Raw genomic sequence first — 19,445 nt, 5'->3', positions numbered from 1 at the left:
AACATCCCCCTTGGTGCACTTGCTGGACAGTGTGTCTGAGGCATTCAGCCTGACTGCGTTGCCTCCAAACATGTCTCCAACGATCATCTGGTTGAAGGCATATGAGACACTCATTAGTGAAGAGAACATGATGCCAATCTTGAGCAGTCTATGCTGCATGTTGTTGGGCCCATCTGTACCCCAATGCATGGTGTTGTCGTTGCAGAGATGCACCTCGCCATGGACGTCAGGAGTGAAGTTGCGGATCATGCAGCCTATTGCGCACAGTTTGAATTGTAACACAAGAAGTGTTATTCAACAAGGTGGTGTTGCTGTCAGGGTTCTTCCAAGCCATAAACCGTAGGTAGCGGTCATCCACTGTAGGAGTAGCCCTTGGGTGGCGTGAGCAAGGTATGTCATCGACAGTTCCTGTCTCTCTGTGTCTCATCCATATCTGAGCAACATCGCTTGGGTTCACTCCAAGATGCCTGGACACTTCCCTTGTTGAGAGCCCTTCCTGGCACAAAGTAACAATGCAGATGTGATCAAACTGCGGTATTGACCATCGAGGCATGGTTGAACTACAGACAACACGAGCCGTGTATCTCCTTCCTGGTGGAATGACTGGAACTGATTGGCTGTCGGCTCCTCCCCTCTGTCTAATAGGCACTGCTCATGCATGGTTTTTACATCTTTAGGTGGGTTTAGGGACATCTCTGAACAGTCAAAGGGACTGTGCCTGTGATACAGTATCCACAGTCAATGTCTATCTGCAGGAGTTCTGGGAACTGGGGTGATGCAAAATGTTTTTTGATGTGTGTATTTTGGCTGCATATTTTCTGGCCATTTTTGGAGTGATCCAAGAGATGATGACACAGTGCCAGAGAGGGGCTGCACATGAGAGTCTGCACCACAGATATTGGTCAGCAGGAAAGAGGTATAGCTTGAAGATGTGTATGTTCGCTCTGATAGATGGAGAGAATGTTCAAATAGTCAAACCTTTTCCGTTGTGTCTTTAGTCACTATGACACTGCAGTGACTTCTTTGAAATTTAGTGATAGCGGTGGCCTGATTCCATGTTGTATCTAAATTAAATTGACTATTGCAGTTATTTAGATATTCAGTTGATCAAATGGCTTTCTCAAACATTGAGCCCCAAAATAGTGAGGAGGAAGTTAAACAATTCATATCACTAGTTCTTAGAGTGATCTAGATGTGTGCAATGTTTAATCACTGCTGACTTTTCTGGTTGTAACAAGAGAGTGCACCACTGGTTTTCATAGCATGTGTCACAAACATTTAGTGTTGTTTTATCAGTACATAAGCTGCTCCAACTCTCACAAAGAATCTTGCATGCACACACCTTTTTAAGCAATAGGTCATTCTTCACAGAAATGTGATGGGCTATAGCCTTCATAGGACGACAGAAGATCACTTTGACAAGATGTTTCTCGAGGATCTGGTCTTCTTTGAGGAAAGAGTTCTCACATAAAGCAGAAATGTACTTTACTTCAAAGTAGCATTCTCATTGTCCTCACTGACTGTGTATTTACATTCTTAGTTTCATGTGAAATGTCTTGTGAACCTGTTGCTGGGAATATTCATTCATTCGAAAATGTTCTTCAGATATAAGAGTTCATCCTGCAGGGAATCTTTCCTCAAAGATAGAGGAACACTGTCAGTTATCTTCTGCTCACCTATGAAGACAGCAGCACTACAGAATTCTATGAATGAGAACATGTTACTTCAGAAGATGAGTGCTCACCAGATTCATTGTGGGAGTTGGGACAGTTCATCTATTACTTAAATATGAATTGTTCATGATGGATGCATTGGACACCTACAGTAATACCCACTTGCTACAAGTAGACAAGTCCAGCAATGATGGAGCACTGTTGAGACAAGGGCTACTTTATGAGTTACAGCAACATGAAAATTTTAACTTACAGCTCATTGTTCTGGGACTTAGTGTTTAAGGAAGGCATGGAGATTCAATTAGCAGAACATTTACCTAATTGCGATAGTACTCTGGCAGAAAGAAATGAGGCCAGGATATCAGCTGAAGAGCAGTAATTTGGACAGCTGCATTCTCAAAATTTGACGGATTATTCATTACACCATAACAAGCTGAAAATATATATACCTGGATCACTAATTAATGATAGATGCATTAAGAAAAGGTCTGAAAAATTGAAATTACATTCAAGGAAAGGTATACAGAAACCTCTCTCCATGTGCAATCTAAAGAACACACAAATACAAAGTGTTAACACTATACACGAGAGTAATCTCAAAAGTAAGGTCTCCTGTTTCTTTATAAGTACATACACCTGTTTATTTCTACAATGGTTTACATCAGTTTACAGCTTGAATATGTTGCTATTTTTCGACATAACCACCATTTCTGTTGATGCATTTTTGTAGACGCTGTGGCAGTTTTTGTATGCCATGTCATACCAGTTCACTGCCATGCTATTCAGAAAGTTATGAACCTCTTCTTTCACCTTGTCATCAAAGCTGAAACACTGGGACTACAATTAGTGCTGACAGGTACTGTGAGACTCTGAAAAAAACTCAAACAGGCAATTCAGAACCGGAGAAGACGAATGTTGAGCAAGGGTGTACACATTCTCCATGACAGCGCTCGCCCACACATCGCCCGGCAAACCATTGCTCTCCTGAAACAGTTTCAGTGGAATATAATGACCCACCCACCCTATAGTTCTGACTTGGCGCCCAGTGACAGTGACTATCACCTGTTCTCTAGGTTAAAATAACATTTGGCCAGAAAGCAATTCGGCTCCGACTACGAGATGAAAGAAGTAGTTCATAAATTTCTGAACGGTATGGCGGCCAGCTGGTATGACATGGGCATACAAAAACTGCCACAGTGTCTACAAAAATGCATCGACAAAAATGGTAATTATGTAGAAAATAGCTAAATGTTCAAGCTGTAAACTGATGTAAACCATTGTAGAAATAACCAGGTCTATGTACTTATAAAAAATAGGAGACCTTACTTTTGGGATTACCCTTGTAGAAAACAAATTGGTTACTAAAACTTCATGGCAGATTAAAACTGTGTGCCGGGCCGAGTTTGAGTCTCGGCCCGGCACACAGTTTTAATCTGCCAGGAAGTTTCGTATCAGCGCACACTCCGCTGCAGGGTGAAAATCTCATTCTGGAAATTGGTTACTTATTTAACTAATGTGAGGAACATACATGAACAGAATGTGAGTAAATCACTGCATGCTGCACTACATTACTATATGGGTACAGATTAAGTGTTACTGGATGGTACTTGTGTTGTTCTTCTGGGGAAGACCATAAGTGCTCCTTCCTCATTAGTTTAAAAGATGACTGTGCTGTGAAATGCAGTATGGGAATCTGTATGAATTATTATTGTAGTCAGTCTTCTTTCTTTATTCTATTAGTTGTTTTTGCCAGGTTATTCAAGGTATTTATTCTTTTTTCTTCCATGCCGTAAAATATGCACAAGTAGGAAGCTGTTTAGCTAAATCCCCAGTGTTAATTTTTTGTTATTTGCTGCCACAGGCTTATGTTTTAATAATTCAATATAGGTTGTGAAAGCTGGAATCCATATTGTTTTTTAAGTTGAACCAAATTAAATAACATTTGTGTGTTGAATGTCTTTCAGGTAGAAGAATTCAACGTGTCAATGGCACAGTTTGTGTCAAATATTAAAGGAGATCGTGAAAAGGCTGCCGAGATAATCCTAAACAATGAATTGCTGTTGATGCTACATCTGAACTATAACTTAACTGTTCATCATCCATTCCGACCTGTGGAAGGCCTGCTTGTGGACATTAAATCTCGTGGTAGTCTACGTGACCCAGAGAGACTGAGACCAGGAATTGAGGAAATGTTGGAGCGTGTGTACCTGACTGATGCTATCCTCCTGTACTCACCATCACAAATTGCTCTAGCTGCGATACTCCATGCTGCGAGCAAAATTAATGAGAATCTAGATTCATACGTAATGGATATTTTGATTGGCCCATCTGGTAGGGAGCACCTTTCGGGTCTTATTGAAGCTGTCAGGTGTATCCGTTCTTTGATCAAGTGTATTGAATTACCACCAAAAGATCAGATGCGTATGTTGGAGAAGAAGTTAGAAAAGTGTAGAAATCAAGCCCATAATCCTGATAGTTATGTGTACAAGAAAAGAATGTTGGACATGATTGATGAAGACGATGATGACGACGAACGGTACCTGTACACCAAAATGATCCGTGATCAATCGGCAAATGATGAGGCACTTCTGGGTGTCTCAAAAGTGCATTCACCTGCAGCTTAATGACTAGCTTCCTTTTTTATTTATTAATACATGTTTTTATGCAACCAGATACTTATTTTTATGCAAGTGTAAATTTTTGTTGTTTTAAAGTTCTGCTGCAGGTATATTTTTGTAATAAACTTGGCTACAATCTTTATTCATGTTTGTGTGCATGACATCACTGATGCATATGATAGCTGGTAAAAATACTTAATATATCTTATTTCACAGTTCTCTTCTTGCGTTTTCAAATCATTTTGTCATACACACAAGATGTACCATATGTGTATTATTCCATCTGCATTGCATCATAGTTCAAATAAATAAAAAGTGCCTTGTCTCAGACTGTGTGTGTGTGCAGTAATTAAAATAGTCTCTTAGGATTGTAATCAAATTTGGTTACATAAATTTATATCAAAAGTTTTACATGAAACTGTTAAATCAATATACCCTGGACACAATGTCATCTTCGTGGTAAATATGTATTCAGAGAGAGAGATGAACACGCTAATGGCATAACATTTACATTGTTTTCTTGTCACATTAAAAATGAGATATTGCTAAATACACAAATTGTTCAGTATTTTTAACAGACAATAACTGTTGAAACTAAATTATTTGCAGATGTGACTTATCTCAACTAATAAAAGATAAAATACCTGCACAAATCAGTTCATAAAATTCATAAGCCAGATTTGAGACTGAAACAATTTGTGTATTCTTTATTGTTTCCATTGCATTCCAAAACATGTTTATTTTTCTTTGAATTGGACAATATGCAGAAATATGATGCTTTTGTGAGAAAAGAAGTAGCTTTTAGTTTTAGTTTATTTAAATTTGTATAACAACATAAGGCTGTTAAACAGTAGAAGCTCATACTGCAGAAGTTCCAGTTGTTTCAGTATTGTGATACTTAGAAATGAATACATGATTTTTAAAAGGCTGAAGATATTTCTTTTCATAAATGTATATACCTGTAAACTGAGACTGTCGACAAGCAAACCAACAGAAAAGATTACTCTTAAATAAAAATAAATAGACTATAGTTACCAAAATAAAAAGTTGCCAACGATTAACATTAACATGAATCAAAAGATGTTGTTATTGGCTGTCTTTTTCTTAAGAGCATGCATTCATAGCCAGTGTGGTTTAAGTACCTGAAGGGACATTAGGTTATTGCCTGATTTATGTTAGGATTGGAAAAGAATTTGAAGGTAATGTAAATAATTATTTATTACTCAAATTTTTAAGTACTTTACCATTTTCATCAGCTTTTAATGTATTACTGAAGGCATAAAATAAATCAGTGTTTTATATATTTTGATTTTCTTTTTCCTGTATCAACTTATTTGGATGGTTCTCATTGTTTCACATTATTACAAAAGCCAACCGATGGTGTCATTATTTCAAAGCTGTTTTCTTTTTAAAAGACAGCATGAGCAGTTTGCATGTCAGAAAGGCAAACTAAATTGTTTACGTATGCTTTATAAAAAATAAAAAATGTCTTCAGGGGTGCATACAAGCACAGAAAATAATTATTTCATTAACGGAATAAAAAAGCGTGATTTATAAGTACATATACAACTCCTCAATTTGAGACTGCAGCCAAAGAAACTTAGTAGATCAACAGAAAATCAAAATAAAAAGTAGTAAATCGTGCTGCAAAGGAAAATAGTCATTTTAAGAGTGGGAAAACGCCTAACAAAGACCAACCTTACAGGAGGGACATGTAAAAGATTTGAATAAGCTCGAATGGGATAGGAATATTACAGAGAAGTGGTCAGAAAAAAAATTACCAGAAGACAAGCTATTTGTTTTATTGTGCTATTGCAATTTTGCTTATATACCATTTTCATGCATAAGACTGCTTGTCATATTATGGTATGGGAGTAGAAAAATAACATTCTTGTAGGACTATTACCCTTGATGGCAGCAGAGTCAATGGTTATTATCAGTGAGATGAGTAGGGTTGTGTTACTTACATGCAAGTAGAATTATGTAAATCTTGTGTTTGAAAATGACACAAAAAACAAAACTGCAATAGCACAACAAAACAGTTGCAGGTGAAAGTGAAAATATCATTTAAAGAATTTATAGAGGCTGTGAGTGATGGTTTACTATAACATAATACATTATTTCCAGGTCCAATTTCTGCATACACTTTTATTTGTATTTGTTTTACATATCTCTTAAGTGATTTAGGCAATCTATACAAAAACCCAAATTTAGCCAACAAGATGCACATTTGATTTCGAATTCTCCCATATGTGAGCCTAGTGACTCAAGCATCAAGCTGCCATGTTCACTTTACAAGTACTTTGAAATGTTGTACTTGAGGGCAGAATTGTTTTTGTTAGAGTACTTGATGTGTCACAGTAGTTAGGCCATTAGACCAACATTGATACAAATTAATTCCTTGTGGAGTTGTCCAGATGAAAGTTCCATGACAATGTATACAATTCCTTTCACTATTTGCTGCCGACATTTCCAGATCCACACTGTAGAAGTTATACAGCTGTACCCTAGCATCATGAATGTAGTTACTGTTCATTTCCTCATTGTCTTGTATTTAGCAGCTGCTTGAGTGTAAGTTATGAAGTTAACAGATATATGGAATACACAAAGAAAACTGGAGAAAACATACCACCATGTAAAAATATAGCATTTCTAGAAGAAAAAAAAAATGTTATAAGCCACTTAGAAGTAACTTACAACATTTTTACAGGTCTTTCAGATTATATGATAAAACTAAACATGAAAAAGAATATCCACGGGTGCGGCAGAAGTGACTAAGCAGTTTTAAGGAGCTATAAAAGGTGAATCTGGATGTATAGAGAAAAAATGTTTTTATTTTCTAAATTAGTGCATATACCATTTTACATTCATTTAGTTTCGAAAATAATGTTCTCAAGATGGCAGCCGTTAGCATCAATAGATAGGTGTAGATGATCCCTGACATTTCGAGGAGCTCTTGCACACACATATCGCGGGGTATGGCATTCACTTCATCAATAATCTGCTCTTTTAACTCTGGTAGGGTGTGTGGGCAGCTTTTGAAAACCTTTTCCTTCAGATATCCCCAAAGAAAATAGTCACAAATGCTCAAATCTGGTGACCGCGTGGGCCACGCGACTTCATCCCTCAAAGAGACAAGGCATCCCGGAAACATTTCTCCCACAACATCAAGTGAAATTCAAGCTGTGTGAGCAGTAGCTCCATCCTGTTGGATCCACAAGTCCCCCAGTCCATACTCTTCAACAATCTCATCCATTCAGAAAATTTTGCCACATTGAAACATAACGTGTGGAATTCACTGTCACGGACACTCCTTCTTCCTCAAAAAAGTAAGAGCCTACTACACCAAATTGTGATATGGCACACCACTGTTAGTTTAGGAGAATAAATGTGCCTCATCACTACTGAAGAAAGCTTCATTCAGAGGGATCTGAGCAAGCATTTGCTCACACAGATTTTGACAGTTGGCCTAGTCTCCTCGGCATAATTCTTGAGCAGTCATTATTTTGAAAGGATGGAACTTCAAACTGCATTGCAGAATCCATCTCAAACTGTGGCCTGAAATCCCCAATTCAACAGCATGTTGTCGAGCAGAACATTGCTGCGATTGTTGAACTACTCTTCTCACCCGCTGCAAATTTTCTGGCTTTCTGATGGATCTGCATCAGACATATGTATCTATTCTTAGTGTGCTACCAGTTTCCTCCAACTGCCAAACCCAGGACCGATTGGTGTTTGCATTAGGAATGGTGTTGTTGCATGGAATGTTGAACTGTTGCCGAAAAGCTCGTTGTGTAGCTATCACAGATCTGTTGTTTTCATAATAAGTGTGAATGGCAAAACCATGATGTGCACCGGTCCAGACCATGTTGGCAAGTGAAATAGGGTAAACGACTGAACAAAGGCAGACCACATGCAACTGCCTACCCCCAAGCACAGCCCCAGTGGTAATCGATAGAAATTGCTCAGTCAGTTTTGCCGCATCCTGTGTAAAATAAGTACATGTTGCAGTTCAATGTAGATCAGTACTGTCACACAAGACAAAGCTGCAGAAGCAACAAAATTACTGAAAAACACTCCAACTTTTAGGCACTGATTGGGCCCCAACACCAGTCAAAGAAGAGTGCTCTAAGCTTAACTGAACCACTTACACACTTACATTACAGTTCACCCCGAGCTGGAGCTTTTCCTCATGTGCTGAAACTGTCTTGAGTAATTTCAATTTATAAAAAAGGTGGGAGGAATTCAAACTCATTACAATTTCCTCCTGCATTTTCAAAAAAATATTGCAAGTAATTGTACAGGACAAACTTTTGGAATTCATAAATAAAACATAAATCCTGTGTAATAAACAACACTAGTTCAGAAATAAGGGATCAACAATAATTGCCATTTGTGCGTACTTTAAATATTGGCCTATCAAAAGCTTTTGACATGGTGGATCATAAGAGTCTGCAGTGAAAGCTTGAAAAAGTGTGGTATTTGAGTGTATCCAAAACTTGGATCAGTGCTTTCCTGAGTAATTTTAAACAGCAGTGAGCATAAAGCTCACCCAGTGTCAAGTTTAAAACTATTACTTAATGTATCTCAGAGTATAATCTGAATATAATAGAGGGAAACATTCCACGTGGGAAAAAATATATCTAAAAACAAAGATGATTTGACTTACCAAACGAAAGCGCTGGCACGTCGATAGACACACAAACATACACACAAAATTCTAGCTTTCGCAACCGTTGGTTGCGAAAGCTAGAATCTTGTGTGTATGTTTGTGTTTGTTTGTGTGTCTATCGACGTGCCAGCGCTTTCGTTTGGTAAGTCAAATCATCTTTGTTTTTAGATATATTCAGAGTATAATCTGATTGAATATGGCGTAACTTAACACTTTCGCTGTGGCTGACACTTATAAGCGTCACAACAAGCCATGAGCCAGTGCAGCAGACAGCAAACAGACTTTAAAACATGACCACAATACAGTCGAAGCTTATTTGAAGTAATGCATCTAAGGTGTCATCATTAAGTCAGTATAGAACATGATCCTACAGATCTTACAAGGTCTTGACGTCAGCCTGTAGCTCAGGTGTGCTTAGGAGCATCGGTTACGAGCGGTACCTGCCGTTTCGGAGTATTACCGGCCCGCACTCGCACATTGCTGGGCCGCACTGGAGAGTTGCATGCCTGCATCGATGCCTCAGCGAAAGTGTTAAGGATCAGAAATGCAACCACATTTGTTCCTTTTGTACATTAATGATCTAATCTTCATCATGGATGCTCAAAAACTATTGTATTTGCAGATGACCCAAGAGTCTATTAAACCAAAGCCAAAATAAATAAATAAAATTCTATTAGAAGAAGAAAGTAATGACAAACTACAAAAATCAGTAAACACCATCACAAAACAACTTAGCAGCTGTGCAGAGAATAATCAGCTGACACTAAATAGTGGAAAAAAGAACTCACTCTCTAACAATTCACAGTACTCTAAACAAGAATAAGTACATCCCATTTACCTCTATCAATGCTGAACCAGTTGGTTGAAACATACCAGTATATGATTGTTAGGATTGGTATCACATAAATTGTTGACCTCAGATGTCAGGCTGCCATATTTATAGGCTTACATAAATTTCGTAACAATCTTATTTCACTTATCTGATCTTACAGAAGTCAATTTATTATACTGATTCATATTCTGATATTAATTTCATTTTGACCTCAGCAGTCATACAAATATCTCTGCACTGGTTTGTCTGTTACTAATTGATACTTGGAAATAAAACGTAATCAATTCTCATTTTGTAATTCCAGAACACCTTTTAGAAGGACTGAAACCAGTTTTTTGTTGGTATTTATGGAATAAACTTCTGCATATGTTAGCAACATTTTCCAACTAATAATCTTTGTGATATAAGCAACTTAACAAAAACCACTGTCATAAAATATGAATTTCAATATTAAAAGCCATGAGAAATTTTATGCTGCAGTATGACAGGAACAAATTAATGTGTAACTGGATGTGGGCAGTCAGTGTACACCAGCAAGTTTTTCATTCTGATTCATAAATTTTCTGTTTCTGATGATAGATGATATAAGCAGTGATTGTTAGAAATATATATAAGCAGTGATGAATCAGCCATCTTGGCCTACATTTTCCAACATATTTTTGTGAGCCAGTTTTGTTACAGTTTTACACTATAAATATGTAATTCTGAAAGAGAACATTGTGTCGTCATGGATTTCTCAAAATTTCTCTTGGCACTACCAAGTTATTAGTTATGCTGTCAAGTATTCAGCAAGTTGCAGAAAATTTTGGTGGAGCAGATACTCACAACATTCTTTTACAGCTACTGCAACATCAGAGAGTGCTGAGAAATGAAGACGAGTGTTTGCCAATTAACTGTTACACCCTGGTATATTTCATGATAGTAGTACAGACACCAAATTTTTAGGATTACAGTTGTAAAGTGATTTAAAATGGAATATGTATATAGATTATCTGAATGCAAAATTATGCAAACCCTGCTAGAGCTTGCACTAAATAACATGGTTCTTGCACAGAAACACATTTTTATCCAAAGCACTTGAAAATCCACCCCTTTGTTGTGAGTGAGTGGCCACCTTAGTTGGCCATCGTTTACCAACCTGCATGCTTCAAGCATTCTCTTCATTCCTTAGTGTGGCACTGCAGTTTTTATGCACCATAGGACAGAAAAAGTTCTTCATAATCAGGCATGCATGAGTATATGAAGTGTCATTAAATGTTGGAAGAGACAAACTAGGAAACATAATCTCATTAAAAAATGTACTTGAGAGGGTTGCAAAAACCACTAGCTATTCCAGCCCCACAGCAAACAGAATGGAAAAGCAGGTGGAAAACACAGTTGCAAGTACTTCCCAATGATTCAGTGCTTCAGAACAAATGCAGAAGAAGAAGAAAATTTTATATTTAGTTAATACTGACAAACAAGTTGTCAGTAGGAGACTTGCACTTGATGTTAGAGAAACATGTTCTTTATCTTTCATTGTCAGTATCATAGTAAACAACATGGTCAGATATGCTACATTTTTACCACTTTTGTATTTTATGACATTCCCTTTTGGCAGTGCCTTGTCAGACTTGTTTTGTGAAGGTTGATTAATTGTTTACATGATTATTTCTTTTTAGTACTCTACTGAGAAACTGTTGACTTTTAACATCTATATTTGTTGAATTATTGATTGTACGAGGTGCATTCAAGTTCTAAGGCCTCCGATTCTTTTTCTAATTAACTACTCACCCGAAATCAATAAAATTGGCGTTACTTCTCAACGTAATCGCCCTGCAGATGTACACATTTTTCACAACGCTGACGCCATGATTCCATGGCAGTGGCGAAGGCTTCTTTAGGAGTCTGTTTTGACCACTGGAAAATCGCTGAGGCAATAGCAGCACGGCTGGTGAATGTGCGGCCACGGAGAGTGTCTTTCATTGTTGGAAAAAGCCAAAAGTCACTAGGAGCCAGGTCAGGTGAGTAGGGAGCATGAGGAATCACTTCAAAGTTGTTATCACGAAGAAACTGTTGCGTAACGTTAGCTCGATGTGCGGGTGCATTGTCTTGGTGAAACAGCACACGCGCAGCCCTTCCCGGACGTTTTTGTTGCAGTGCAGGAAGGAATTTGTTCTTCAAAACATTTTTGTAGGATGCACCTGTTACCGTAGTGCCCTATGGAACGCAATGGGTAAGGATTACGCCCTCGTTGTCCCAGAACATGGACACCATCAATTTTTCAGTACTGGCGGTTAACCGAAATTTTTTTGGTGGCGGTGAATCTGTGTGCTTCGATTGAGCTGACTGGCGCTTTGTTTCTGGATTGAAAAATGGCATCCATGTCTCATCCATTGTCACAACCGATGAAAAGAAAGTCCCATTCATGCTGTTGTTGCGCGTCAACATTCCTTGGCAACATGCCACACGGGCAGCCATGTGGTCGTCCGTCAGCATTCGTGGCACCCACCTGGATGACACTTTTCGCATTTTCAGGTCGTCATGCAGGATTGTGTGCACAGAACCCACAGAAATGCCAACTCTAGAGGCGATCTGTTCAACAGTCATTCGGCGATCCCCCAAAACAATTCTCTCCACTTTCTCGATCATGTGTTGTCAGACCGGCTTGTGCAAGCCCGAGGTTGTTTCGGTTTGTTGTCATACGATGTTCTGCCTTCATTAAACTGTTGCACCCACAAACGCACTTTTGACACATCCATAACTCCATCACCACATGTCTCCTTCAACTGTCGATGAATTTCAGTTGGTTTCACACCACGCAAATTCAGAAAACGAATGATTGCACGCTGTTCAAGTAAGGAAAATGTTGCCATTTTAAGTATTTAAAACAGTTCTCATTCTCGCCGCTGGTGGTAAAATTCTGTCTGCCGTACGGTGCTGCCCTCTCTGGGACATATCGACAATGAACGCGGCCTCATTTTAAAACAATGCGCATGTTTCTATCTCTTTCCAGTCCGGAGAAAAAAAATCGGAGGCCTTAGAACTTGAATGCACCTCGTAGATAACCTGCTAATATAAGAGTTAGGTAAATAGCCAACTATACCTTACAAGTTGTGAAGAATATGCATTTGTGCTCAGGCTTTGTCTGTCAAACTGCATCTCCCCTACTGCTTGGTGGTTATTCACAACAGAACCACCCCCCTGCCCCCCCCCCTCCCCTCCGCCCCCCTCCCTCTCCTAATGTTCCATCTGTACAGGTACAGGACAAGTTATTTTGTACACTCTATGTCTTCTTTATTCACTAAACTTCTCTAATGAGGAGACAGTAAAGAGTGCATATCATGCCTACTTTGATTATCACTTTAAGTATAGGGTCACATTTTGGGGAAACACAAACATAGCTAACAGCACATTCTAATTGCAAAAAGGATTTTTTAGAATCATGTTTTCATGCAAACCTAGAGATTCATATACTTCTGTGTCACATCTTCAGTAACCCACCTTTGCCATGTACATTATGGAAAAACATGCATTTTTTTCAAAATATATGAAATAGGTATGGATGGTAGAGTGCAAAACAAGCTGTAACTTTAATTATCGCTATACCAGACAAAATGAAAAATTAAATTTGACCAAAATCCACATTTCCCTGTGCTTGAAGGTACATTATATATGGAAATTAACCTTCATAACAAATTCCTGAAAACATAACAGCAAGTACTGAGCTCAAAACAATTGGAAAATCTATAAGACACAGCATCATTGTTTTTGCTTCATATAAGAATATTTAAAAGTATTTTGATTTAAAATATGTATGCATAGAAATGTAAGTTCTGTACTGTATCATCATATGCTTTTTACATGCATATACATAAATTGAGCTGTCCTATGTCTTATACATAAGCTGCTTTTATAGACAAGAGGACAATTTTACAATACAATACAATATATGACTTTCTCTTTCACTATAGATAAAACATAAATTGTGTTTCTGTGAATGACGTATAGCACCGACAACTCTTTCCAGTCTCTTTTTACAGTAATTGACTTTTACAGTAACTGACTTTATTGCCCAATTTATCCGGAGAAAAGGAGCAGCCTTTTTTAAGCATGGCAGAAAAATTTCCTTAGGTCTAAATGAATTTTTATGATTTTGGCATATATGTTCTTTGTCATATGATCGCAGACAAATAAACTAAACAGGTTTCCAGAATGAAATTTTCACTCTGCAGTGGACTGTGCGCTGATATGAAACTTTCTGGCAGATTAAAACTGTGTGCCAGACTGAGACTCGAAATCAGGATTTGCCTTTTGTGGACAAGTGCTGTACCGTCTGAGCTACCCAAGCAAAACTCAGGATCCATCCTCCTATCAGTGCACAGTATGCTGCAGAGTGAAAATTTCATTCTGGGAACATCCCCCAGGCTGTGGCTAAGCCATGTCTCTGCAGTATCCTTCTCCCAGGAGTGCTAGTTCTGCAACGTTTGCAGGATAGCTTCTGTGAAGTTTGGAATGTAGGAGATGAGGTACTGGTGGAAGTATAGCTGTGAGGACGGGTCATGAGTCATGCTTGGGTAGCTCAGATGGCAGAGCACTTGCCTGTGAAAGACGAAGGTCCCAAGTTTGAGTCTCGGTCCGGCACACAGTTTTAATCTGCCAGGAAGTTTCAAACTAAACAGGTGATTAAGTTTGAATGAAGTCACTCCCATACACATGCACATGCACATTTTGTTTTTCTAGTGTGAGGCTTCTTGTTGCCTCACACTTTGTCGTGGTAAGCCTGACACTCACCTCATCCTGTGCTCTCTGGGCCTTCATCTCATCCTGCTCTGCCTCCAGCCCCTGAGCACGCTCCTGCATTGTCCGCAATTGTGCTATCTCACGTTCTCTGGCCAGCCGCTGCAGTCGTAGTTCTTCCTCGACAGCTGCTTCACGCTCTGCCTTCCGACGCATATATTCTTCAACCTGTGCGGCAAAAAAGGATGTGCTATATAAAAGGGGTGTGGTAAATGATGTACCTCAGGCAGGACTGCAAACCTCCTTCAATTTACATAAGAAAGCAATTTGTTATTGTGGTATACTGAAGACAGTAGTACTGCCAGAGAGCAGGCATACAGTTCATCATAGTGGAATTTAAAACTGGGATATACTTAAAATGTAAGGGAACACCACTTTTCTGTTCTGAAACAAAGTAAGTTTTGTGCTACTGCCAATCACAAATTAGGCAGGCCATTGCCCCTAACAACTTAGCATGTGAAAGCAAAATCTACATTAAGCTGATAACCAACAATGCAGCAGAAAGCAAATGCTATGACTGCAACAACATAAGCAAAAAGCATTGCTGATGAGCAAAGCCAAAGGAGTCTTAAACAACTACACACTCACACACAGAGTTATACTCAAACTTTGTGTCCTGAAAGTAACATAAAAGTTTTACAGCACTTGACAATCAGGATATGGTGGCTTGAGCAGTGAAATATGGACTGCCACTCTGTTCACTGGTTGGGTATTTATTTCATGAAGAGGCCAATGGCCATTCCCAAGTGATGTGTTTGCCTCAGCCCCTGGATCTGTGGCAGGCACAACACAGACATATTTGCCACACGAATATTATCACCACCATTATCCAAATCTGTCAACATATTGATGGAGTGGAAGGATATTAGAGTAGGCAACTGATCACTCAGTAATTTATTGTACAGGGTGATTCCGGCACAACTGGTCTGATGAATTTTCTAATAGACATAAAATTGATGTGTTGATTGTATCACAATGATAATATAATGAATATAATAGAGGGAAACATTTCACGTAGGAAAAATATATCTAAAAACAAAGATGATGAGACTTACCAAACAAAAGCGCTGGCAGGTCGATAGACACACAAACAAACACAAACATACACACAAAATTCTAGCTTTCGCAACCAATGGCTGCTTCGTCAGGAAAGAGGGAAGGACAGGGAAAGATGAAAGGATGTGGGTTTTAAGGGAGAGGGTAAGGAGTCATTCCAATCCCGGGAGCGGAAAGACTTACCTTAGGGGGAAAAAAGGACGGGTATATACTCGCACACACACACATATCCATCCACACATATACAGACACAAGCAGACATATTTTCCCCCTAAGGTAAGTCTTTCCGCTCCCAGGATTGGAATGACTCCTTACCCTCTCCCTTAAAACCCACATCCTTTCGTCTTTCCCTGTCCTTCCCTCTTTCCTGACGGAGCAGCCATTGGTTGCGAAAGCTAGAATTTTGTGTGTATGTTTGTGTGTCTATCGACCTGCCAGCGCTTTTGTTTGGTAAGTCTCATCATCTTTGTTTTTATGATAATATAATGAGATGGATAGAGTAGGGGTGGATGACCAGGTGGCAGCATCTGTTCCACAAATTCAAATTATGCATACAGTAACATTGTATTTATGTGTGCAGTGCGTAATTGGTAATTAATGTCTGACTTTGTTGTTTACCTTTATTATGACACACAAGTGATGAACATTGGTGACCTAGTATAGACCCAAACCTGCAGTTAATTCTAGTTTTGATGAATCTCTATGGATTCTTGTAAACGACAATCACAGAAAAATTGAGGTGATTGTATCCCCATAATTGAGAATTCTGCCCCGCTGTCATGCCTATATCAGCACAGTGGACCTTTGTATCTCTGAGTACCCTCACATCCTATTCCAGGATTATCTTAACCAGTTTCCCCTCCCAGGTTGTGAAGTCTTTCACAAAAGCCATTTATCCTATCTACATACCCATCAGCATCTTGTCAGACATCTTGTAGTTGCTATTTTGTTTTAAAAATATGTATCTGTATGTATTTTAAATTGGTTTTAATAATTAGGTTAAGTGCAATAGCCAGGGTGCTGCCAGACTTCCCATGATAGACAGCATGTAACTAATAAATTAATTAAAAAATGGTAGTGTTATTGACACGGGGTCCAGCTTCAATGCCAGTACTTCATACACCATGACACCATGGATTGTAGTAAGAGTGATTGAGGCATAAGTAATGGCTATGGACCACGTTTCAAGTTTTTGTGGAGTATAGAGGAAAGACTGTAGTGTGTCAGAGAAGTTTTTGTGACTGTAGGCAGGGAAGCTATGTTCAACATATTTCCTGAAAATTATTTGTGAAGTAGATGAGACCATGAGGAAAACATTTTAATTCTACTGGAAATTAATAGCTTTGAATTTTTCACAGACCGCTCTTCTATGAATTAAAGGTAACAAAAGGAGGCATTAACTGAGAAAAGAGTGAGACAGGGTTGTAGCCTACTCCCTATGTTATTTTATCTGTACTTGATTATGAGGTAGAGGAAGCTATGAAGAATTATGGAAGAAGAAATAAAAATTGTAAGGTTTATGATGACACTGTAATTCAGTCATTTAGCAAAAGACATATACTATCAGTTGAATAGTACATGTAGTTTCTCCGAGAGATACTAAAGATCAGCAAATTGGGGAGAAAATACCTTTATCACACAAACTGATTAAAGGAAGGGACTGTTTGACAGGACTCGTCCTGAGGCATCAAAGCATATTTTATTTAGTCATGGAGAGAAATGTGGAGGTTAAAAACCAAGGATGGAGGCTAAGCATTGAATACAGTGAGTGAATTCGAGTGGCAGTAGTTAAGATGAGTTTGGAAAGTTGCCCTGAATCAGTCTTGCCTGAAGACTACGGCAATAATGAAGATAGGACTTACTAACCACAAAACTATAGGTGCAGAATTCACATTGGTGTTGACTGAAAAGTTAAGCGAGGTAGAAAATACTTCTGGCAAACAAAATCACAGGGAAAATGATTTTAAAAACTCCTAACCATCATCAGTAATCATTTCCCACATACAACTAGGTACATATCAGGTTGATACCCACACCCTACTTCAATATATGCTATATAAAAGTCATCCACCTGTCAATTGTCATTAACATTGTCAAAACCCAAATAACAAAGGCAACCCTATAGAAACATGTGTAATGGCAAGTAAGAGAAGAAGAAGAAGATTCAGCAGTCAACTTTCAGTTTTGAGAAGGAAAAGGGATCAGATCTTTGACAGGAATTCCAGCATTTGTAAGCCGTATGCTAGATAAGTTTGTGCCATGTAAGATTGTGGGGGCATTACATTCAGGATGGCCATACTCACAATGCTTTGCAGGAGCTCAATGGCCCCATGCAATGAGCACATGAGAGGACAGACACATTGTTCATTTGACCATGCAGAATTGTACAGCCACATCACTTACCATGAGTCACAAAAGGGTCTTGTTCGCAGCAAGATATATGTCCAATCAGTGATATCTAAAGCACCATGGACTGTCATAATTGTTGTGTCTTCTCCTGGAACAGCTGCAGAGAGGTGTGCCAACAATGGTGTACCAAATGACGACACCAGGTACTGTAGTGGCACCATGTCATCTGGTACTGCATGTCATGTTGGACATATCTGTGTGTGGAGGCTCCAAGGAGAATGAACATTGCCAATACTTAACATATTGTACGGAGTGCCAATGGGGGCCTAACAGAATCACCAGTGGTTCATAATTTAGACAACACCTGCTACATAAGAGGCATTCAATAAGTAAAACAACACATTTTTCTGAAAGCAGGTTGCTATTATTCAGGATTCCAATACACCATATTATTCTCCACTCTTTTGGCTACGAAACTCTATTTTTCAAAATTATCCCTGTTCAATGCGATGGCCTTACATCACCTTACTGGGAGGGCCAGTATGCATACATAGCACCACTGTACTGGTTGATGTTGGAGCCAACTTCTTGCTGCATCAATAACCTTCCCACAAAGTGCATCCTTCATTGAGCCAAACAGATGGAAGTTGAAAGGTGCGAAATCTGGGCTGTAAAATGGATGAGGAAGAACAGTCCAACAAAGTTTTATGAGTTCCTCTTGGGTGCCCAGACTTGTGTGAGGCCTTACATTGTCGTGGAGGGGGAGAACAATTGCATTTCTGTAACGATGGACAAGCTGAAGTTGTTTCTTCAATTTCCTGAGAGTAGCACAGCACACTTCAGAGGTGATCATTGCTCCATGAGGGAGGTTAGAAAACATAAAACCCCTTCAGAGTTCCAGAAGATCATCACCATGACATTACTGGGTGAGGGTGTGATGGAACATTTTCTTATGAGGAGAAATGGTGTGACATTACTTCATGGATTGCCATTTTGTTTCCAATTCAAAGTGATGAACCCAAGTTTCCCCACCTGTGACAATGTTCAACTGATGACTGTCACAATCAGCCTCATAATGTGCAAGCAATTGTGTGCAGGTGGTCCTCCATTGCTCCTTATGGCGTTCTGTTAGGTGGTAAGGAAACCAGCAGGAACACACCTTTGGTTATTCCAACTGGCAGATGAGTGTGCCAGCACTACCAACAGAGATGTTCAGCTGTGCAGCAAGAGGTTTGCTTGTGATCCATTGATCACTTCAGATGAAAGTGTCTGTATGTTTCAACTTTGCAGGAGACACAGCTGTGTGCAGCCGGCCAGCACACGGGAGATCAGACAGGTTTGCGCTACCTTATTGCAATGATGACAGTTGCCTCACCCAATGACTCATGGAGCTTTTGTCCACTGCCAGGTCTCCACAGACATTCTACAAGCACCTATGAACATCTGTGATGCTCTGGTTTCCTGCC

General features: G+C 39.0%; 2 protein-coding genes across 3 annotated transcripts in view; one reads left to right on the top strand and one right to left on the bottom strand.

The window, feature by feature from the left end:
- Nucleotides 1-5,579, top strand: part of LOC126092272 (cyclin-H) — a 66,620-nt gene extending 61,041 nt beyond the window's left edge. For both annotated transcript variants that reach the window (XM_049907789.1, XM_049907788.1), the window contains exon 3: nucleotides 3,638-5,579. In XM_049907789.1, coding sequence (XP_049763746.1) covers nucleotides 3,638-4,297 — 660 coding nt within the window. In that variant the 3' untranslated portion in view covers nucleotides 4,298-5,579. The remainder of the gene's footprint in view (nucleotides 1-3,637) is intronic.
- The window catches only part of LOC126092819 (cilia- and flagella-associated protein 45-like), a 134,300-nt gene that overhangs the window by 59,631 nt on the left and 55,224 nt on the right, over nucleotides 1-19,445 (bottom strand). The window contains exon 6 of the mRNA XM_049908548.1: nucleotides 14,569-14,742. Coding sequence (XP_049764505.1) covers nucleotides 14,569-14,742 — 174 coding nt within the window. The remainder of the gene's footprint in view (nucleotides 1-14,568; nucleotides 14,743-19,445) is intronic.

This window comes from Schistocerca cancellata, chromosome 7 (genome assembly GCF_023864275.1).
Source record: "Schistocerca cancellata isolate TAMUIC-IGC-003103 chromosome 7, iqSchCanc2.1, whole genome shotgun sequence".
NCBI classification, from domain to species: Eukaryota; Metazoa; Arthropoda; class Insecta; order Orthoptera; family Acrididae; genus Schistocerca; species Schistocerca cancellata.
Note: the sequence above shows the minus strand (reverse complement) of the source record. Positions and strands in the feature narration are given on the sequence as shown.